The sequence below is a fragment of the Diabrotica undecimpunctata genome, chromosome 3, assembly GCF_040954645.1.
Source record: "Diabrotica undecimpunctata isolate CICGRU chromosome 3, icDiaUnde3, whole genome shotgun sequence".
NCBI lineage: Eukaryota > Metazoa > Arthropoda > Insecta > Coleoptera > Chrysomelidae > Diabrotica > Diabrotica undecimpunctata.
Genome location: NC_092805.1, coordinates 83,529,438 through 83,553,701, shown reverse-complemented (window position 1 = coordinate 83,553,701; position 24,264 = coordinate 83,529,438). Strand labels below are relative to the sequence as shown.

At 34.3% G+C, this 24,264-nt stretch overlaps 1 protein-coding gene across 8 annotated transcripts in view; it reads left to right on the top strand.

Annotated features, from left to right (window-relative positions):
• Nucleotides 1-24,264, top strand: part of LOC140436979 (retinaldehyde-binding protein 1-like) — a 124,486-nt gene that overhangs the window by 99,775 nt on the left and 447 nt on the right. For all 8 annotated transcript variants that reach the window (XM_072526176.1, XM_072526171.1, XM_072526177.1 and 5 more), the window contains one exon: nucleotides 12,995-13,171. In XM_072526176.1, the coding sequence (XP_072382277.1) occupies nucleotides 12,995-13,171 (177 nt within the window). The remainder of the gene's footprint in view (nucleotides 1-12,994; nucleotides 13,172-24,264) is intronic.

The following is a 24,264-nucleotide window of genomic DNA, read 5'->3' as shown; positions in this document are numbered from 1 at the left end:
TGACAACTTACTGGCCAAGTGTGGCCAGTTGTAGCAAAATACTGGGGTGTGTAGGAGGAGAGAGGTATAAGAAGAGTGGTCTATATATATGGGATAAAGTTGATAGAAGTAAAATAGATAACAATTAAGTAAAGAAGTATGAAAAAAAAATATTGAACGGAATGTGGCTAGGCTAGCAATGTAGGCAAGAGAATGACCACTAGAAACTCAAGGATGGATACGGCCAATTTGCATGCCTTTTAAAGACAGTAAATCAGGAAAATATGTATGATGGATAGAAAAGAAGATATGAAAAATGAATAGATATAATGAAAATTAACAAAGAAACAAATTGAGGGCGCCAGAAGAGGGATACTACTCTAAAAAGAGTAACAGTCACTCTTCCAGGTATCGTATACTGCTAATATTAATTAAAGTTGATGTAATAAACAAAAATGCTGTAAATGTAAAAAGGTAAGGAAATATTAATAAAAAATTATATGCAAAACAAATTCAAGTTTATTAAATATAACTTCTTAGATTTTGACAATCTCTAAGTTACCAAAAAGTATATGAAAATTTCACAATATAATATTTAAAAAAAAAATGTTGAAAACAACTATAATAAAAAGTGGAAAATTACACAGAATAACTCTGATATAGAGTGTACAACCTACATCTAGGTTAAAACAACCTTAAACAAAATAATGCTAACGTTGGAAGAACGTATAGCCAAGTAAATATATCAAACTTACCTACAATATGACCAACAATATTGTTAAACAACTCTAAGTTCAAATATAAACAAATAATACATAAATGGGAACAAGCCAAGTTAAATAATTGAAACGGTCTATTATCCTGAAGGGATAATAACCAGAGTTAATAACACAAGATGAAATATAAAAGAAATTAGTTAAGTAAACAAATAATGAAATAATTAAAGTTAATAATGAAATAATTAAAGTTAATAAAGAAATAAATGGTTAATACAAAAAACAATGGAAGATAATCTCTGGGTAGAATTTGAGCTCAAACTTACCGATACCTTACACCAAGGGGAGTTATATTAATTAATATATATATATATATATATATATATATATATATATATATATATGTTATAAAAAAAAACCTATAACTGGTGAAACAAGATATATATATATAGTTCTGAAGCAAAAACCAACTGTCCTCCTAGGTGAAACAGTTGTCTGGAAGGATACTCCCGAATGGCTTCGGTGTCCCAGCGAAGTCCTCCTTGAGGTCCGAAATTAGCACGGAGCTGGTGCTAATTGGCTCAGTTCCGATGATGACTGTCCTGCCCTACCTCTAGGTGCAGGCTAGAGAAAAAAAATGAGGGTGGAGTAGACAATACCCCCTGGCTTGTCCCAATGACCCTGATTCTTATAGAGTTGAAGTGGTACTCTCCCTCGGATGTTCTGAGGGAAATTTATAATTCAATGGTAGGTGGCTGAAAACAATTCCCCGTTACTTCTAATCTCAACATTGATAAAAAAGAAATCAAAGAAGAAGTGAGGAAAGTTTCTTTCAGCATAAGAAACCGGAGCAAAAAGATAATTATAGTAGATAAAAAAACCCATCCAATCGGATGTAGCGTGACCTTGCTTCACATAGAGTAAAAATATAATGGCCTTGAACAAAATACTATATTAAAATATGAAATAATTAATCTGAATAATAGGATATAGATAAAATACTCTAATGTTCATTAAAATATCTGTGGAAATTGTAATAGATGTTAGAGATTTACGAAAAATTCAGAATTTTAATCAGATTCATGCCGGAATGATTGTAAGCGGCCATACTATACTTGAATTCGTGACCCAAGGTCATTCTGAATACCTTAAGAATGTGGGAGGTGAGAACAAAAGTTAGTTTTTATAATATAAAAAAATTATTATTTACCAGATAACTACTTAATTCCGTGCTAGAAATCTCACTTCAACTTCCCGAGTTTCCGAAAACACCGTCAATTAAATTGTTATGGCTATACTTAGAATATTTAACTTCTTGAAGTGAAGGAAATTCTATGCATTAATTGGATTTTCTTTCGCTAACTGCCACCTGTGTACCGCTTCAAACTCTCGATCAAAAGTGAATTGTAATTCCTAGTTTGTTAACCAAGTTAACCTAAAGCCTGTTTCCACTCCCCCTAATCTCCTGTCATCTCTCTGGTTCGCAATGGTACCAAATTAGATCAGAGTGACAACTTAAATTATTAAAAATACACACTTAATGGGCAAATGAACACTTAAAGTTAGGCAACCCATACTACATCTCTGAAATTATTTTAATATAAATTGTTTATTATTTTAATATAAATTGTAATAAAAGTAACGACTGTTACATTCCCCTACTAGTCGGGAAAAAATTTTAATCAAAATTTTTTTTTCCATAAAATTAAAGTATCAATAACTAAGTGTACTGGCCTAACGTTCCACGTTGATCCGTAAGTTTACACAAAAAAAAATAACCACGAACTAAAGATCACGGAAAAAAAAAGAATGGTCATGGCGCCAGACACCACAAACTCAGATGACTCAAAGTCGAATCAAAATCTCAATCGACAATATGCTTAAAAGCCAAATATTAACTAAATATACCAACTAAATTCTTGCTGACAAATAAATGTCGAATTGGGCACTAAATCCAAAATTGAACTATCCATGGACATCAGATATATAAGACTAAGTATATCCAAGGACGAACAACCAGGCAAATGTATGAGCCAATTCAACCAATATCTCACCCGGAGATATACTAAACTAAGATCAAAGAAATCATAAACTAAATAGGTTAAGAATTGAACACTTAATCCAAAATTGAACTAACAATGGACACCAGATTCATAGTAATATATCCAGAGAAGAACAATCAGGAAGATTTATGGAGCAATTCTCACCAAACCAAATAACACAAATAGTAATCTAAATCGTAAACATACCAAAGTATATCAAAGGCGTAATAACCAACATAAATGTGAAATAGGACGCTTAATCCAAAGTCAGACTATCAATGGACACCAGATTCATAAAAGCATATCCAAAGAAGAACGACCAGGAAGATTTATGGACCCATTCACACCAATACTAAATCTCAAAACTAAATGAGGTCTACGTACACCCACATCTGGTGATACGAACCTACATAACCAAATAAACCAAATAAGTGAGGAATCAGACACTGAATCCAAAATCGGACTATCGATGGACACCAGATTTATAAATAGAGCATATCCAAAGAAGAACGATCAGGAAAGGACCAATTCTCACTAATGCTAATAACTAAATTAGCTCTTACCCTTATCCGGTAATATGAGCCAATACCAACTAAGTAATTACAGTAAAGCAAAATTTCCTAAAGTGTGAAGCAGCATTGTCACACTTATTCAGACTAAGTAATGTAATATGTAACTGAACTAAACCAAAGATAAAGATAAATACCTAAAGTCTAAAGTCTAAAATGGACTAAAGGAATTCAGAGGCTAAATAAATTTTGAGTGTGCTGGTATTCGCTAACTATAGCATGTGGCTACAACAGATGTATGAGAATAACCAGACACCGATAAAATCCCAATAGAAATCCTAAGAAAATATAAGTGGTGGACTTTTCCTATAATACCATTACTAACGATAGAAAAAAATATGTCGAGAACAAGCAACCAATTTTGAACAAAACTGTAGATTTATAACAAGTTCTCGCAGCATGGAATTATCCGGGAATAGTCCTAAATCTAAACAGCAATTTATGCCTAAGGAAAGAAGTGGGATTACACTAAGAGAACAACTCATTTGTCTAAACTCTTAAATAATGAAAATGACTAACTTGACATGTGTAGGGATAGTTAAAGAAAAAAAACATAACCTGAAGTAAGATAACTAATATGAACTAATTAAACTTCCCTATCAAGTTGTGAAAAGGTAACTGGAATATTTGGACAATCACACAAGAATGGTTAGGACATGTCGCGAGCATTTCCTGACCAGAAATATATGAGGCATAAACATCTGCCTACTCTGCAATAAACACATATAGTACGAACCTAATTGAGCAGCAGTGATCAGTTGCTGAGCAACAATCTCGAACCCACGTATTCACTAAAGCTGAGTATTGACAGATTCATTGACAGAAAATTCAGAAGAATAAGTAAGAAGAAATAAGAAGGACACCAGTCATCCTTACCTACTTCAAAATTCCAAACTAATTCCAGAACCATCCTGTATATGGAATCAGGACATAAATTATTGTAGAGTATTTAAGATTTTCGTGACAAGTGAGAATAAAGCAGACCAAAGATAAAAAAAAAATCACAACATCTTTCCAAATTGGCAAATATTGAACAAATATATCAAAACAAATACTAAGGAATCAAATATCAAAAATATAACACACAATATATGATCCAGTAGTGTAACAACATAGTTCCATAGTTCCTTATCAGTAATAGGATTAACTATAAGTATAAATCTAAATATGTAAATATATACTAAACAACCCTCGTATCATATGATGTTAAAAGGAGTAATTCTCCTGGGAAGATTAGTATTTAAGAATATTAATTCATTATAAAGTGCATCATTTATAATACAAAAAAAATGGATAAGTCATACCTACTAATTATCTAATAAGTTATAGAAGTCATTAACCAATGCCAAAAGATACAAAAAATAGCGGTGTACCTACGTTATCTGGTGATTAAGAAAATCTTAGACTAAAATGCAAAATATAATCAAAATAAGCTAAAGACAAACAGAGAAAGAGATTAGCTTAAACGAAAGTGTTAAGTTAGTCTTCTTCTGAGGATAAAGAACTAACCTCGTCGATGGTTTTATCAGGCAGTAAATCCTTTACATGAAATTGACCAATTCGTTTGTTGGACGAATTGTCCCTTAATTCATATACCAAAGGAGATATTACCCTTACAACCGTACACGGAATGTATTTCTGGCAAAATTTTGCCGAAATAGCATCACCTTTACTTGATTTTACAAAGTTTCTCTTTAAAACTCTATCGCCAACAAAGAATCGCAAATCTCTCTTCCTCAAATTGTATTGACTTTTGTTCCGGAGGTAAGAAGTTTTTAACTTCTTCCTGATATCAGCAAAAATTGGAGGTAGAGTCTGAAGGTCATCTAGACGATGAAGTCTCTCGGATATTTGAGGGAGATTTGCGGAATTTTCAGAAATTAACCCAAAATAGTCACCAGATAAAGCAATGTTTCTGCCAAAATTCAAGTATGATGGGGAGCACTGTGTCACTTCATGGACAGAAGTCCTTATGGCTTGAGCTATGGAGTGAATATATTGATCCCAAGCTCTATGATTTGGGAAAGTGTATGATCTCAAGGCTGTGACAATACTTCGATTCACTCTCTCAGTATGGTTTGCTTGCGGATGGTACGCAGCATTATAAAAGATCTTCTGAACCTTGTATTTGGTTAGAAGGTCTTTAAAAGCTTTAGACACGAACTGTGGACCACTGTCACAGGAAACAATTTGGGGAACACCAAACAACAAAAAGACTTGTTCCTCCAAATATTTCACGATTGCTGGAGTTGTGGCCTGACGAAGAGGAAAAACTAAAGGAAATTTAGTGAAATAATCCACAACTACTAAACAATAGGTATTTCCTTTGTAGCTACGAGGATATGGTCCAATGAGATCCAACGAGATCATTTGCCAAAGAAAATCAATGTTCCTGAAGGAACCCATGAGTCCAGCTTGTGGTAAATTACTTGGTTTACAAGTAGCACAAACCAGGCACTTAGCAATATGTTTTTTTACAGATTTGCGCAAGCCGGGCCAATAATATAACTCTGCAATACGGTGATACGTTTTATAAAAGCCAAAATGACCAGCAGTAACCTCATCGTGAAACATATGCAAAATGTTTTCCTGATTTGGCGTAGGTACGACTATTTTCCAGTCGGACATATTAGATAATGTCTCTACCGGACCTAAAATGTGTTTGTACAGCACATTGTTCTCTACCTTAAAATCGGGATACTTTTGTGGGTCTTGAGTAACCCTATCAACCATATTCTGATACCACGCGTCAGGAGTTAAAGAGGACAGATCTAAGACGTTAATGTCATGGACACGGGAAAGAGCATCTGCAACTACTACTCCGTTTGCCTTTCTATGGATAATCTTATAGGAATAGGCAGCCAGTTTACAGATCCATCGAGAAAGTCTCTGTGAAGGGTTTTTCATGTTATGAAGCCATACTAAAGAACTGTGGTCTGTAATGATAGTGAAATTACGACCTTCCAAATAATAACGAAATGCTTCTAACCCATGGATAATAGCTAAGAGTTCTTTCTCCGTAGTGGAATAGTTCTTCTGTGCCTTATTCAACTTCTTGCTCGTATAAGCGATAGGGTGCTCAGAGCCATCTTTCAACTAAAATAACACGCCACCAGAAGCAGTATTAGAGCAATCAGTCATTAAATAAAAATGCTCATTAAAATTAGGTGACATCATGACTGGAGCGCTCGTTAAAGCATCTTTAACGCGCCTAAAAGCTTCATCTGCCTCAGGAGTCCAAGTAATAGTTTGTCCCTTTTTCCTGTTCTTTAGAAGATCAGTAAGAGGTGACAACAAGGTAGAGTAAGATGGTACAAACCGACGATAATAACCACACATTCCCAATATCCTACGGACTTGGGTTGTGGTCTTAGGTATAGGAAAATTCTTAATGGCAACAATTTTATCAGGATCAGTCCTTAGACCCTGATTATCAACAACATAACCCAAAAACTTAAGACTAGGACGGCAAAACTGACACTTATCTAAATTAATCGTTAGATTAGCTTCCTTAAGGCGTAAAAACAACTTATCTAAAATTTCCATATGAAGGGAAAAATCAGGAGTAACAACTAAAATATCATCCAGATAATAGAAAACATAGGGCTCTAACTGAGGACCAATGACTAAATCCATCAGACGACACATTGTCTGAGGAGCAGAAACAAGACCAAAAGGCATAGTGACAAATTGAAATAGTCCTTTGCCACTGACGGCAAAAGCAGTATACTTCTTGCTCTCTTCACTCAATGGGATCTGTAAGAAGGCCTTAGACAAATCAATAGAAGAGATGTATTTGGCATTCTGAAGTTTGCTCAAAATCACATCTATTCTGGGGATAGGATAAGCATCCCGGTTAGTGGTAATACTGTTCAATTTCCGACCATCAAAGCAGATCCTAAAGGATCCATCCTTCTTTTTCGTTAACCATAGAGGGCTACAGTAAGACGAGGTAGAAGGTTCTATGATGTTTAACGAGAGCATCGAATCGACTTCTGTTTCTAAATCAGCCTGCCATGCTTGAGGTATGGGATACTGATAAAGTCTAAAAGGAGTGGGATTTCCCACCTCAGTAGTGTGAGATATTAAAGACGTACGACCTAGTTTATCTTTGGAAGAAAGAGTAGTAAATTTAGAGATCATGTTCTCTAATTGCCTTTGTTCAGAACTAGATAGACTAGAAAAATCATGAATAGCACTCAGAGTAGCTAAATTAAATTCAGAAATTGAAAACGAAAAATCAGAACAACTTAACGTGCTATTGAAAGCATTGAAAAAGTCCATGCCTAAAATTATAGAATTCTGTACAGAAGGAATAACATAAAATGTGATTTCTCTACATATATTTGCAACAGTGATTTCAGTTTGAAGTTTGCCTGTAATAGACTGAACTGTACCATCTGCAGTAGATACCTGCAAAGATGAAATGGGCATAATGGAAGAAGTTGCATTTTTCAATAGATGTAATGAAGGTGCACCTATCAATGAAATATTAGAGCCACTATCTAACAACGCTAAGCATGCTTGTCCTAAAATCTTAATGGGTAAATAAGGCCTATTATCATTAACCTTCCTAACTAGTAAAGAATTTAAATCTAAATCTAAAGTATTTGATTGGTTATAAATATTATATGGTACAACCATAGACATATCATCATCATCAACAAACCTAGAAGTTGATACTGATAAAGAAACTATTTCACTACTGTAATCATTAGAATTGTGTTTAACGCTACTGGGTAAAGAAGAATTGGTAGTTGACCATCTGTGATCACTTAAAACAGGCGGATTCAACGTTTCATGATTATTAGTTAATTTCGGGACTGATTTTGTCTTGTGGTGTGCTTTGCTTTTTTTTTGGAAAGTTACCCCTTTCCCTTTCCGACTCGGAGATGGGTTTGGGTTGCTGGATGTGCTTGGACCAGCGGTCTCGTTTGAAGTTTGGGTTTGATTCCCTGATTGTATGGTGGACGGAGAAACGCTCAGGGGACGGACCTCCGACAATTCGTTTCCCGAACACTTAAAACAATTTCTCTTAGAGTGTTTTCCCTACCACAACCATGGCAGAAAATACGAGTGCGAGACGATAAACTTACAACTGACACATTACGTTCAGGGCCCTTATTTTGCCAAGAACGATGACTAAAAGAGTTTGGCTGAGAAGAAAATTTAGAAGAAGGTCGAGATGTGGATGAAGACTGAAAGGACCAGGATAACGTTTCCTCTAAACGTTTACACTTTACAGTAAGGTCATCAATAGTTTGGATGTCCATAAGAGCTAGCTGTTGATGATAAAAAGGTAACAGACATTTAAGAATAATTTTTATCTTAGCAGAATCTGATAAAGAAGTCTCCAAACGGCTACACATGCCCAAAATAGTGTTAATGAACATGGTGACAGATTCTCCAGGTTTCTGCTTATGGTTTTTGATTTGGTCCAATAGATCATCCTGGAATGAGTAAGGAAGAAAATCTGACTTCAACTTGTGTACCAGATCAGACCAACAAGAAAAACTACCTCTATTATTCATGAACCATGTAAAAGCTGTACCGGTGAACAGTTCAGCAGAAGCAGCAAACAAATCCTCTTCAGAGACACCTCTAGAAACACGAAGACATTCAACCCTTTCTATAAATGACATCACATCAGTGTGCTGTTTTTCACCAGAAAATGAAACACCCCATTTGTGTACTTGCACGGGTTTGGAGTATGCGAAGCTAGGAACTACATTGACTGGAGCATTAGGAGTAGATGTAACAATGTAATTAACTCTAGAATCAAGTTCACCCTCCAATGTAAGTATTCTCAGAGAAACAGTCTTTTTAAAAGATTCCTGCTCTTCAGTAGTGCAATGTAACAAATGTACGCGGCCAGAAATGTGAGCTAAACGAGAAGTTAGTCGCGCATACAAGTTATCTTGTACAGTTCCCCTGAAATCTCCTATTCTCGTCGACAAATCATCTAAGGTTTCGGATATTCCTTTCTGTTGGTCATCGAAAGGGATGTGTGTAGCAGAAATCTGAGTAAAACTCCTATTGTCCTGTTTCTGCTTTAAATCTCCACGCAAAAGCTTGCGTTTGTCTTCAACCTTTGCCGACTCTGCAGGCGTTATACCCCTAACATTCAATTCGTAATCCAATTCGTTTACCAGAAGATGCTCAACTTTGAAAGCACACATGATGAGAGGAAAAATATGGACAAAGTTATACCAAGATCAGAAATATGAAATACTAATTATTAATTATACCTAAGTTGCACAAAAAAAATGTGGACAAATTATTCGCAACACACCACCAAGATCAAAATAGCCAGCAAAAATAATATATATATATATATATATACATATATATATATATATATATATATATATATATATATATATATATATATATATATATATATATATATAATCAAATAAATATCTTAGTTATCTTACTAAAATACTCAAAATAATTTCTAGTTATATGTAAATTATAACTATTCTAAACCAAATATTAATATATATGCAACAATTAATAGTACCTATAAGTATAATACTGTTGGCTGTAGGAATAAAAGTTTATATAATATACGATATAAGTATGTGTAGGTAAGTAAGTAAATATAAGTTCTCAATAAAAATACAAAATTCAACCTAGAATGTAAGTTGTACTACTATAACCTATCACTGAGGTCTCAAAATATTAATAACTAATAAATCTAATAAATAAAACTAATAAATCAATACAGCAGTATAAGTATACCTGTTTAGTATTAATAAAAAATTTAAAGATAGAATAAATCAGCAATAATATGAGTAAAAAAGAAAAAGCAAAAATACAAAAACTCAAAAAAAGTAAGAAAAAAAAGAAATCAGCTAAAAGCTACTGTCTTAAAACCAAAACTTGGAAAAGGCCTTACGTTGGGCGCCAATGTAGCAAAATACTGGGGTGTGTAGGAGGAGAGAGGTATAAGAAGAGTGGTCTATATATATGGGATAAAGTTGATAGAAGTAAAATAGATAACAATTAAGTATGAAAAAAATATATTGAACGGAATGTGGCTAGGCTAGCAATGTAGGCAAGAGAATGACCACTAGAAACTCAAGGATGGATACGGCCAATTTGCATGCCTTTTAAAGACAGTAAATCAGGAAAATATGTATGATGGATAGAAAAGAAGATATGAAAAATGAATAGATATAATGAAAATTAACAAAGAAACAAATTGAGGGCGCCAGAAGAGGGATACTACTCTAAAAAGAGTAACAGTCACTCTTCCAGGTATCGTATACTGCTAATATTAATTAAAGTTGATGTAATAAACAAAAATGCTGTAAATGTAAAAAGGTAAGGAAATATTAATAAAAAATTATATGCAAAACAAATTCAAGTTTATTAAATATAACTTCTTAGATTTTGACAATCTCTAAGTTACCAAAAAGTATATGAAAATTTCACAATATAATATTTAAAAAAAAAATGTTGAAAACAACTATAATAAAAAGTGGAAAATTACACAGAATAACTCTGATATAGAGTGTACAACCTACATCTAGGTTAAAACAACCTTAAACAAAATAATGCTAACGTTGGAAGAACGTATAGCCAAGTAAATATATCAAACTTACCTACAATATGACCAACAATATTGTTAAACAACTCTAAGTTCAAATATAAACAAATAATACATAAATGGGAACAAGCCAAGTTAAACAATTGAAACGGTCTATTATCCTGAAGGGATAATAACCAGAGTTAATAACACAAGATGAAATATAAAAGAAATTAGTTAAGTAAACAAATAATGAAATAATTAAAGTTAATAATGAAATAATTAAAATTAATAAAGAAATAAATGGTTAATACAAAAAACAATGGAAGATAATCTCTGGGTAGAATTTGAGCTCAAACTTACCGATACCTTACACCAAGGGGAGTTATATTAATTAATATATATATATATATATATATATATATATATATATATATATATATGTTATAAAAAAAACCTATAACTGGTGAAACAAGATATATATATAGTTCTGAAGCAAAAACCAACTGTCCTCCTAGGTGAAACAGTTGTCTGGAAGGATACTCCCGAATGGCTTCGGTGTCCCAGCGAAGTCCTCCTTGAGGTCCGAAATTAGCACGGAGCTGGTGCTAATTGGCTCAGTTCCGATGATGACTGTCCTGCCCTACCTCTAGGTGCAGGCTAGAGAAAAAAAATGAGGGTGGAGTAGACAATACCCCCTGGCTTGTCCCAATGACCCTGATTCTTATAGAGTTGAAGTGGTACTCTTCCTCGGATGTTCTGAGGGAAATTTATAATTCCATGGTAGGTGGCTGAAAACAATTCCCCGTTACTTCTAATCTCAACATTGATAAAAAAGAAATCAAAGAAGAAGTGAGGAAAGTTTCTTTCAGCATAAGAAACCGGAGCAAAAAGATAATTATAGTAGATAAAAAAACCCATCCAATCGGATGTAGCGTGACCTTGCTTCACATAGAGTAAAAATATAATGGCCTTGAACAAAATACTATATTAAAATATGAAATAATTAATCTGAATAATAGGATATAGATAAAATACTCTAATGTTCATTAAAATATCTGTGGAAATTGTAATAGATGTTAGAGATTTACGAAAAATTCAGAATTTTAATCAGATTCATGCCGGAATGATTGTAAGCGGCCATACTATACTTGAATTCGTGACCCAAGGTCATTCTGAATACCTTAAGAATGTGGGAGGTGAGAACAAAAGTTAGTTTTTATAATATAAAAAAATTAATATTTACCAGATAACTACTTAATTCCGTGCTAGAAATCTCACTTCAACTTCCCGAGTTTCCGAAAACACCGCCAATTAAATTGTTATGGCTATACTTAGAATATTTAACTTCTTGAAGTGAAGGAAATTCTATGCATTAATTGGATTTTCTTTCGCTAACTGCCACCTGTGTACCGCTTCAAACTCTCGATCAAAAGTGAATTGTAATTCCTAGTTTGTTAACCAAGTTAACCTAAAGCCAGTTTCCACTCCCCCTAATCTCCTGTCATCTCTCTGGTTCGCAATGGTACCAAATTAGATCAGAGTGACAACTTAAATTATTAAAAATACACACTTAATGGGCAAATGAACACTTAAAGTTAGGCAACCCATACTACATCTCTGAAATTATTTTAATATAAATTGTTTATTATTTTAATATAAATTGTAATAAAAGTAACGACTGTTACACAGTAAGTTGGGTAAGACTAGAAGGGACATGATCAGAAATCACTTGATTAGGGCCCGATTAACAGCGGGAGTGAATAAAGTCTCCAAAAAGGTTGAGACAGAATACAGAATAAAGACTGCAATGGTTTTGTCATGTCAGACGTAGTGATGAAAACTATATGGGACAAAGGATAGAGCTGTTAGAAGTTAATGGAAAAACATTTTCCTGCAAAGGGAAAAGCTGAGGAAAAAGACAAAGAGGTTGATTGTCCATCATACGTTTGCCTCAAAAGTTTCACATGCTATCTATCTAATAAGGTATTCGATAACTTAATCGAAGGTAGTACTGTCTTAAAAAATTTTATAATTGTTCTTTACTCATTTTAAAATTTCATATTTTTACTTATTATTTCTTCTTTTTTATTATCATACTCACATACGATCTTATTGTGAAATATTGAAAGTAAAGATTTACTAAAATTTCAGGCTAGTATAATGCATATGACCAGAATAAAAATGGGAGCAATAAAGAAGTATCTTCAATTTCTACAAGAAGGATTTCCAATGAGACTTAAGATGATTCATATTCTTAATGGGGTCTACTTTATGGATAAAATTTTAGCTCTTATACAGGTGTTTATAAAAAGTGAAATGATGCACATGGTGAGTCCAAGAAACAAAACTCTGTAACCATTCTTACATATTAATAACATTGTTATTGTTTTTTTAAGTAACTGTTTTTAAGTAAACTCTGTCCGTGCTGACTAGAACGCATATTGATGGTGGGATAAATAAAACCTACAGTATATATTTAAATTGTATTAAATCGTCACTCACAATCTAGCAAATTTGACTTTGTCTTTCAAATTTAAGTGAGCATTTGTCATGCATGGTCGCTTGCATTTCTCTATCTATCCTATTCGTCATGTCATTGCTGATTAGATTCAGTATTAAACCCTCATCAGCAAGCTTCCTCGCTCTAACAACGCCATGGAAGGTGCAATGCTCTCTGCTCACACCTAGCACATTTAGAATCATCTAGAAGCTTCTTGGAAGTTTGTTGAGCAGCTCATCACTGAACAGAACTTGGCTTTATTTAAGAACAACCAAGTTGGCAGTGAGAGTGAGCTCCTAAAGAGGGAGAAAGTTTATGTGCAGATAGACAAGCATTGAAAGTCTTGAGAATATCCGAGCAAACTTAAAGAACAAGTTTCAAGATTTTACATTTCATTTCAATAAATTTTTTACTATTTCTAAAATTTTCTTTTGAACATTCCATTTATTTGGAATGTGTAATAAGGATTACAATAAGTAAATTATTTAATTAGATTACAAGAGACTTTCAGGAGACTGTCCAGTGACAATAACCTATTAAATCATAATTTTAGTAACAAGATTATTTGTGACCAATATAATGTTTATAATAAATAAAAAAAAAATTAATTTAAAAGTTAAAAATCTTGTTGGTAGATCGCTTGGGGTAAGACGCTTTAGCCTTTTGTTTGCCTGGGGCCTCATAAGATTCTTCGCTAGCCTGTTGGGGTGGTTTTGCAGTCGTCTGTCATATTTTTGGGAGTAACTGGCAATTTTTTTCTTGACAGTTTTCATCTGAGGATCGCGATTGATGAATTCATTTGGCATGTACCACGGTGCATTTGGGATAACTCGGAAGGTCTTCGATTGGAATCTCTACAGTATGTCGACATTGGATCTTGACGCAGATCTCCACAGTTGGATCTCATAGCTCCATATTGCCTTTATCACTGACTTGTATACTAGGATTTTATTGTACAAATTCAGTTGTGATCTTTTTCCTATTAGCATGTACATTTTACTGAGTTTCAGACACAACTGTTTTTTTTTTCGGGAATATGTGTTTCTTACACGTTAATCTGCGCTCCAGGTGCATACCCTAAGTATTTTACATCATTCTTTTGTTGTAGTATTTGGTTATTTAATGAGACGGTTGGGCATATACCTTTTCGATTAGTGAATGTTATATACTGAGTTGCTTTCGTTAACTTTAATTCGCCATGTTTGTAACCAAATCTTTATTTTGTCGAGATTGGTCTGGAGTAGTTGTGAGGCGATATACGGGTTTGAGTGAGCCGCAAGGATTGCTGTGTCGTCTGCGTATGTGGATGTGACGATGTTTTGACTTGTATGAAGATCTGCTGTATAAAGTAGGTAGAGAACAGGCCCAAGGACACTACTCTGGGGTACTCCAGCTTTAATTGGATATAAGTTAGTGCACTAATCCTTTACTTTTACAAGGAAATGCCGGTCGGAAAGATAGGACTTGAGGATAAGAAAGTAGTTGGGGGGAAGGACTTGTCTTATTTTGTATAGCAGGCCAGTGTGCCAGACTTTATCAAAAGCTTGCGAGATATCCAAAAAGGTTGCAGAACAGTATTTCTTCTCTTCTAAGGCTGTGTTTATGGAATTGCACATTCGGTGAATTTGCTCAATAGTAGCATGCTGTTGTCTAAATTCAAACTGGTGGTTGGGTATTAGCTGCTGTTGTACGAGGATTGGCTGTAATCTGTCTAGTAGTAGTTTTTCAAAAACCTTTGACATCACTGAAAGTAGACTGATAGGTCTATAGGTCTTAACTTCTTCTACAAGTTTGCCTGGTGTGGGTATTAAAATGATCTGTGCAACTTTCCACAAAAGGGGATAGTAACCAGTTCTTAGGATTGCGTTAAAAATCTGTGTTAAATATTGCACTCCTTTCTTGAGAAATTCTGTTAGAATTCTTGCAGTGATTAAGTCGAACCTTGGGGACTTCTTCGGATTCAGATCTGTTTGGATTTTGTTAAAAACTTGTTTGGCAGTGAATTTCTCCAATGGTGCTTCTAATTGGTATGGAGATTCTAAATACGATTATATATTATCTTCTGCATCGGGGTTGTTCTTTTGAGTATGTGGTTGGAACACTTCCTCCATGTATTTCGCAAAGACTGTGACGTTTTCTTTGTTACTCGTGGCCCATTGTCTATTACTGGCCCGGATAGGCCAGGATTAGAAAGTTGTGGTCGATTAATTTTTCGTGTTGCCTTCCATAGTTAGTATTCGGAGGCTTCCGTGGCAGATAGATTTTATAAATAAATATCGTTTTATGTCATTGTTTTTATTGTTGTTTAACTTTGTTTTTAATCTTGCTGTAGCTTGGTTTAATCTATTTTTATCCTGAGGTGCTCGGGTTCTTTGCGCCAAATTTTCCTTAGTCTTGGTTTTTCTGCGATTTATTTCTATTTCGTTGGGTAAGTCTTTTTGTACGATTGCTTTTGTTTTGTGTAGATGTTGACTGCCAACCAAATTCCTGAATTATCCTATTTAATCGATCTACTGCTTCGTCAATATCGCCATCAGATTTTAGTGGGATGTTTAGATCCAGTCTGCCATCAAGAATAGCCCGGAATTTAATCCAATTGGTATATTTATTACTAAGATATGACTGAGATTCTGTTTCTAGGATATTTGTGGATATCGTGAAAAAGACAGGAGAGTGGTCGGATGAAAGACCAAAACAAGATTGTGATGTCTGAGAATCGAGTGGTATTCCTTTGGTCACACAGAAATCGACCAAGTCTAGAATTTTGTTTCTGTCTGTGGGCCAATATGTGGTTTCGCCAGTGGATAGGTATTTAAGGTTGTTGGTTTCCATTGCCATATATAATTGCCTACCTTTTGGGGTTATTAACCTGGATCCCTAGTGAGTGTGTTTTGCGTTATAATCGCCGCATGCTAAAAATCTGTTTCTAAGAGTGTTGAAGAATTCTTGGTGTTGATTTTTGGCTATGGTATGTCGTAGTGGACTGTATATTGCAGTTATTGTTAAAAGACCGTTCCAGTCTTATATGCTAATACTTGTTGCTTGTATATAGTCTCTTTTAAACTTATTTAATTCATGGTGTTTTATTGATGACTTTATTATGATTGCAGTTCCTCCATGTGCAGTGCCATCTGGATGTCTGGTGTTATATATTACATAGTTGGGGATTTTCAAATAGCTTCTATTTGTAAAGTGTGTTTCAGAGATTAACATTATGTCGATGTTGTGTATTAATATAAAAGCTTTAACCTCTTGAGCGTGATTTGTTAACCCGTTGGCATTTCAAATAGCTATTTTTAACAATTTGATTATTTTGTTAATTTAGTGACGACAGTGGTGAGCAGATTTAACATTGTAAGTACCCATTTGTTCCATCAGGACTTTTAACATATTCTTTAGTTCGGCCATGTCATTTGAGACGGGAATAATGGTAGTAGTTACTTCTATTTGATTCGTATTACTATTAGGAATTTCTTGTGAGTTATTAACTATGAGTAGGTAACTCCTGCTTGAACATTCTCTGGGTGAATAATCGGCATGTTAGGCTTGGTTCTAATCGTTGAGAATATTTTTGTTTGTAGCTCCTTGTATACTTTACAACCTTTGTAGTTTGCTGGGTGGTCTCCCTCGCAGAGTACGCACTTCTTTCTTTTCGCATTTCTCTGTTGCATGATCCCCAGTGCACTTTACACAGCGTGGTCTAAGGTGGCAGTATGACTTGGTATGTCCGTATCGTTGACATCTAGAGCATTGTCGTATCTCTCTTTTTAGTACAATGGTTCAATTTTAATATTATGCTTTAATAGAAACTCTGTGTCATATATATTTTTATTATTATCAGAAGGTTCCAGGTCGATGAAAAACATGGATAACTGGTCTTTAGTTTTAGGGTGTTTGATGTTCCAAATATTTCTAACAGTATGACCTTTCTCTTCTATTTCCTTTTTTATAAGATTTTTGTCCATCGAGTAATGCATGTTCTTAAGAACAACCCTGAGACTTAGCTCGTTTTTTATCTGATAAGTATGAAACTCTGTCTTCTTTTCCGCTAGGGCTTTTGTTATTTGACTATAGTAGTCAGCAGTTTTTGGCTAAAATTTAACTTGATCGGAGCTAAGAACTTTTAATTCATAATTGTTTTTAGCGATTTGGTTTAGTAATTCGATAAGTGGGGTTACGTGTTTAACCCCCTTAATAATAATTGGAAGCAGTTTGGTTATGTTCTCTTTTTCACTTGTGCTTTCATTATCATTAATTTCATCATTTTTTGATTCACTATTTAGTGCATCGAATCTGTTAGAAGTTGGAGTCGGCGAGTTCAGCCAGTAATCGTTTATTTTTGTTTGCTTTACATTTCTTTTGTCTGGACTAGTTCGTTGCCTTTTGTTGGAGTTTTGCCTTTTTTTCACATTTCGGATTGATTTAGAGGGGTGGAAGGTGGGTTAATACATTGGGGTTGCTGTAAGGGTTGAAAGTAAGACGTGTTTAAAGATTGAGAAATTTGCATATTACCTTGTCATTGTTGATAAGTGCACATTTGGTATTGTGAATCATACGCCACTGGATATTGACTCGTAGTTGGCTCGCAATTCATCGGCTGATTTGATTGCAGAATATGCTGGTTTATCGCTGTAGAAGCGAAGTCCATTTCCGTTTTTTGGGTCCCATTAGACCAACATGGAGACTCTCTAGCTGTAGTGGAAGCAACTCGCATAGGAGAAGGATACTCTGATGTAAAATCCCTGGCCCTCCAGGTTGGGGGTTGAGGCACCGGGCCAACTCCTCGGTACTCATAAAACACGTAAAATGTTAAGAAGCCTAACCAAAGCCTCGGAACAAAAGATTGGAAACACAGTAGACGAAAACAGCAAAGAAAACGGTTAATGAATTTTTGTACATGGAATGTACAAGGTATCTCCCGAAAAACACCAGAAATCATGTCAGAACTCAAAAATGCAGAGATAGATATCGCGGTACTTACAGAAACTAAAAAGAAAGGTATGGGTTCTGAAAAGTGGGGTTACTATGACCTGTTCTATAGTGGAGTAACTAAAGACCAAAGAGCATAACAAGGTGTTGCTATTGTTATTCGCAAAACTTTAAGAAGACATATTACCTCTTGGGAAGCAATAAATCAGAGATTGATAAAAATGAACATCACGATAAAAGGAAGCAGAATAGCCATACTAGGTGTATATGGAATTAATGAGGACGCATTGGTCAATAGTAAAGATACATTTTTCGAACAACTGAACGATGAAATTATAAAAGTAGGAACATCTAGGGAGATCATACTTCTAGGAGACTTCAACAGCAGAGTTGGATGGAAATTGAACAACAAAGTGGTAGGAACACACGGTGAAAATACCAGAAATGATAATGGAACCAGATTAATAACAACATGCACCCAAAATAACTTAAAAATATTAAATGGATTTTATCCACATCGCGATATACACAAATACACGTGGATACAACAGACCAGAAATCTGAAATCTATAATAGATTATAGTATTGTAAGACAGAGAACTAAAATTAAAATACAAGATGTTCGAGTAGCCAGAGGGCCATCATGTGGCACTGATCATCATTTGCTAAAAGTTAAAACGATACTTCCAAACAGGTACGAAAAAGAAAAAGAGCACATTGAGTCAAATCAGTTAATAAAACAAGTACGCTACAACCTAGACAGTTTAAACCATGAGAGTGTAAAGCTACTGTATAAAAAACGATTAGACCAGAAATTAGAAATGGGTAATTTCAAAAATACCGAAGAACACTACGAACACATCAAAAGGGCGATTCATTTAGCAGCAGAAGAAGCACTGGGGAAATGTGACGAAAATCATAAAGGAATAAAACCATACTGGTGGGATGAAGAAATAGAGAAGGAAATTAAAGATAAACGTCGGAAATACCAAACATTCTTAACAACAAAAACAGAAAACGATAAAACAATTTACAAAGAAGCACAAGCCAAAGTAAGAAAAAAGATCACTCAAAAAAAAGAACGAATTATGGGAACAGAACTGCCAAAAGATCAACACCTACATAGGAGGTAGAAGAAGCACAGAGAGTTGGAGATTGATTAAAAGTATGAGAAATAATAAGAAAAAAGACGTTATATCACCAATAACAACAGAAAAATGGGAAGAATATTTCAAAAAATTACTAACAGAACAAAGACCAGAATTTGCTAACATGGAAGACAACACGATAGGTATACGTATAAATTCATCACCATTACAAATAAGTAAATCAGAGATGGAAGAAATAACCAAATCCCTGAAAAATGGAAAATCCCCTGGTCCTGGTGACATCCCTGCAGAATTAGTGAAAGCCGGTACAGACAAACTCCAGGAACAGTTAAGAAAACTCTTTCAAGACTGCTTGAATGGAGCCGAATTACCAAAAGAGTGGAAATTATCTATCATGTCAACTATCCACAAAAAGGGCAGCAAGGATCAGTGTGAAAATTACAGAGGAATTGCGGTAAACAGCACAATAAGTAGGATGTATGGGAAACTTATTAAGAACAAAATAGAAAATGACTATAGAGATTACGAAGCAGAGGAACAAGCTGGTTTTAGAGCTGGGCGATCCACAGTAGACCACCTGTAATCTATTACGCAAGTTATTGAAAAAAAAACAGCCGTCAATAAAGAAGTTCACCTGATGTACGTAGACTTACAAAAAGCATATGACAGTGTACCCCTAAGTAAACTATGGTCAACCCTACAGCAAACCAACATTAAGCATGGTCTTATCAAAGCAGTCCAAAGTCTGTATAATGGAACGACTGCAAAAATTAAAACTGGATCAAGGATATCTGAAGCATTTAAGGTCACGAAAGGACTAAAGCAGGGTTGCTGTATTTCGCCTACCCTTTTCAAAATTTATCTGGAACAAGCACTCAAGCTGTGGAAAAGAAAATGTAATGGCATGGGAATTCCTCTCAATGACGAGACTACACTGTACACCTTATGTTTCGCTGATGACCAAATACTGATTGCTCAGGATCATGACGACTTGAGTTACATGACTCGGAAGCTAATAGAAGAATATAACAAATGGGGTCTCGAAGTCAACATTAAGAAAACTGAAGCCATGTGTATTGGAGGGACAAAACAGTCCATTATATTAGACGATGGGGTAGAAATTAGAAACTGTGATGAATACAAGTACCTGGGTATGAAGATAACTCAAGATGGAACACTCGATGCTGCTATAAAAGACAGAAACATACAGGGTAGAAAAGCCATATCCATGATGAACGGAATTCTGTGGGACCAAACAATATCTAAAGCGAACAAACAACTCATATACAACACCATACTTAAAAGTGTAATCACATATGGCAGCGAAGTTTGGCAAATGAAACAAAGAACTGAGAAACTGTTACTAGCAACAGAAATGGACTTCTGGAGAAAAGCAGCAGGAAAATCAAGAAGAGATCGGATACCAAATGAGAGAATACGTGAAATGATGGGAGTCAACCATACAATAGTTGATGACATAAAAACAAAACAGTTAATATGGTACGGCCATGTACAGAGAATGCCAGATGACAGGATTCCAAAACAGATTTTGACGTGGACACCACAAGGGAGAAGGAAAAGAGGAAGGCCGAGAAAAAGCTGGAGAGAGGGAATTGAAAAAGAACTAGAGGAAAGAGAAATCCCTCCAGGCCTATGGCTGAATAGAGAAGAATGGTGGTTAGGAGTCGGAAGGCGTCGGAGAACGCTGTAAACCGATAGTAGTAGTAGTAGTAGTAGTAGGGTCCCATTAACAATCAATTAATTTGTTTCACGACAAAAAACTGGATTTTTATTTTTATTTTTATATTGCAGAATGCCTATAATATCGACTGTCTCGTTTGAAATTCAAACAGCGACTATTCTAAAAATATATGTTATGTCTCACTGTCTTGTCTGTTTTAGGCTATTGACTCGCACCACTCGCTGTCACAACACGTCTGTAAAAATTCTATTTATGGGAAATAGTTTTTAATGGAAGTGATTTTCGCGGAAGTTATTTAGTGGATATGGTTTAGTGGAAATGACATTTAGTGGAAGTTTTTTTAGTGGAAATGATTTTTTGTGAAATTAGATGTTGGTGAAAGTGTTTTTTCGTGGAAGTAGCGTTAGTGGAAATCTTTTTAGTGGAACTTATTGTTCCATTTGGTCCCATACCCAGATACTTTACCCATATTGGTCAAGAGCTGTTAATTTATTTAATAAAAATACAGTAAATGGTTGCAATAGCCGGTGGTATACTTAAACAAGAGCTAGGTTAAAAATATTTTTAAGCAAAGAAATAATATTGAAGAAGGGGAACAAAACATAACAAGTACAAAACACAGAAAAAAAACAATTTAGATGATGTCGATACCAAAATATTTTTAAGATTTATTCAAAATCGATATATAAATTAAAAAACAGTACCTAATCTTAAATAGTTACATAAAAAATTTAAAGAAGACTTTAAGTTTGCCGACTCTGGAGAGAATTTACGTAAAATCGTGGATAGATAGATCTATTTAATGAGGTGGTTTTTGGCCTAATCTACTGCAATATTTTCAAATCTATTGTGGTTATCTAATCCTAGAATAAATCCTAGAGTAAAAGTCCGTATGCTCTAAAATTTCAGATCTATACAGGAAAGGAAGCAGGTGCCTCATCGAAACGGAATCAGGAAATGCGTGTCATGTGCGACTTGTGTAGTGATTTGAAAGGTCACAATATTACTTGTGATAACTTTTTTACATCATACAATTTAGGACAACTTCTTCTAAAAAGAAAAAATATAATGCTGGTGACTATAAGAAAAAATAAGCCAGACTTTCCAGCACAAATTGCGAATAAAGAAGTTCATAGTTCGTCTTTTTACTTCACGCAAGATACCACTGTTGTTAACTATATTCCTAAAAAGAGTAAAAATGTTATTAAAATAAATATACGTAGACGGTTGCGTTTCGATTTCATTTGAGTCTCTTACCATTCTCTAACACGTGTTTCTGGATCTACGCATCATCAGAGAGACTTGTAAGAACACTGTTAAAAATGTTAAAAATTCTTATGAGTACTTTGCATCATGATAAGGCTATTAGTGACAGAAATGACAAAAAGTCCCAAATTATTTTAGAATTCAATTCCAGTAAGAGAGCAGTGGATACTCTAGATCAGCTTGTTGGTACATATACATGTAAGAAAAAGACAAATCGCTGGCCTATGATTGTTTTTTATAATATGCTGGAAATTTCTGCCTACAACGCGTTCTTTTTATGGACATCAATCCCCGATGGAACACCAACAAACTTACAAAACGGCGAATTTTTTTTGAGGAATTGGGAAAAACACTGGTGAAACCACTTATCCTTTCCAGGAAAAATTTACCAAGAACTAATACTCACAAGAACTGGTAAAAAGAACACGAACAGAAGCAAGTAGAGAAGATGGAAATTCTAGTGAACCGTCTATCGACAATCCAACTCCGCCTTCTAAACGAGCACGCTGTAAATTTTGCCCTAAAAACTACAACAAGACTAATATTTTATGTTATATATGTCACAAACATATTTTTTGTAAAGCCCATTCTTTTTATTACTGTCCCAGTTGTAAACTAAATTAAATTTTGTAGGTATTTGTTCTTAGACTTTTCTGGGAAAGAAAAAAAAAAGCTTTTTATTTTTGTTAATAAGGTTTAATTTACATTAGCAACATAATTTTTGTTTAACTAAATATATTTTTTTGTTAATAAAGTTTTGTTTAGCACCATTAGCTTATTTTATTTCGATTAAGGACCGTAACCCATAGTTGGGTCATATTGACCCAAACAGTACATTTGCATAGTTCACTAGAACGGTACCGTAAGGTTAAATGCCCCTTCAATATCTAAGAAAGCGGCCATTGCTATCTTTTTGTTCTCTATTAACTTTAAGCCTATTTAGATCATAAAAATCGTACATACCGTGAATTATTGATTTCATAACATAAAAAGTAATATAATATAAATCCTTTTTTATTTCCTTGTAATATAAATCTGAGGCCTTGTAACATATGTAAGGATTTGATACTCAAGGTTTTTTCTAGTTCTTTTGATGCTATTTCCTATTTCTATGTTTTAAAAGTTATTCAGCGATAGATTCATTTAGTTTATCTAGATTAATTAAAGCCTGCTTTCAGTTCATCTACTAGTCTTAATTTATTTTTATATTTTTTCTTTTTTTACTTTGGTGTTTCTGTGCTTATTTTTTCATGAGGTATATACCTATTATTGTCTGCAATATTTTCTGTTATTAATACTCATTTAACCGTAACTCTTGCTCTGGCTATTATTCTATTTTATCTTTAAAGAATGAATTTATTAGTGTTACGTTTTGACTATTTGTTACTACGTAACAAATAGTAAAAATAGTACGTTGTATTATAATTATAAAAGACCAATAATGTCGCAAAGTTCTTCTTCTAGCTCATGAAGTTTTTCGTCTTCAGACAATGATCTTACATTGAATGTTAAGATGCTTAGTTTTGTTTAGATGATTTCTTGTCTTCCCCAGATCTGATGAGACTGAGCTTACTAGTTAGGATGAAGAATTTACCACAATGTGATCTACCACTTTAGGAACCCAATACAATTGAATTTCGGTAAGATAGTTTCGGCTAGATAGCTTTCGATAGAACGGCTATGAATAACTATTCTGATGAGACTTTTTAAGTCGAAATACGTATCAATAGATACATAGACGCTTTGAACGTGAAATCAAATCTTTTCTGTCTTTTTCATTCAAAATTGAATTTGTTTCCGCCATTTTTTTTTATGAAAGTGACTTTACACTACGCTGGTCAAACTGGTTGGTGAGTATTGATTCTGCTACCTAATCTGGGTTAAATGATGTGCGTAACCGTCCACTCTGGATCAG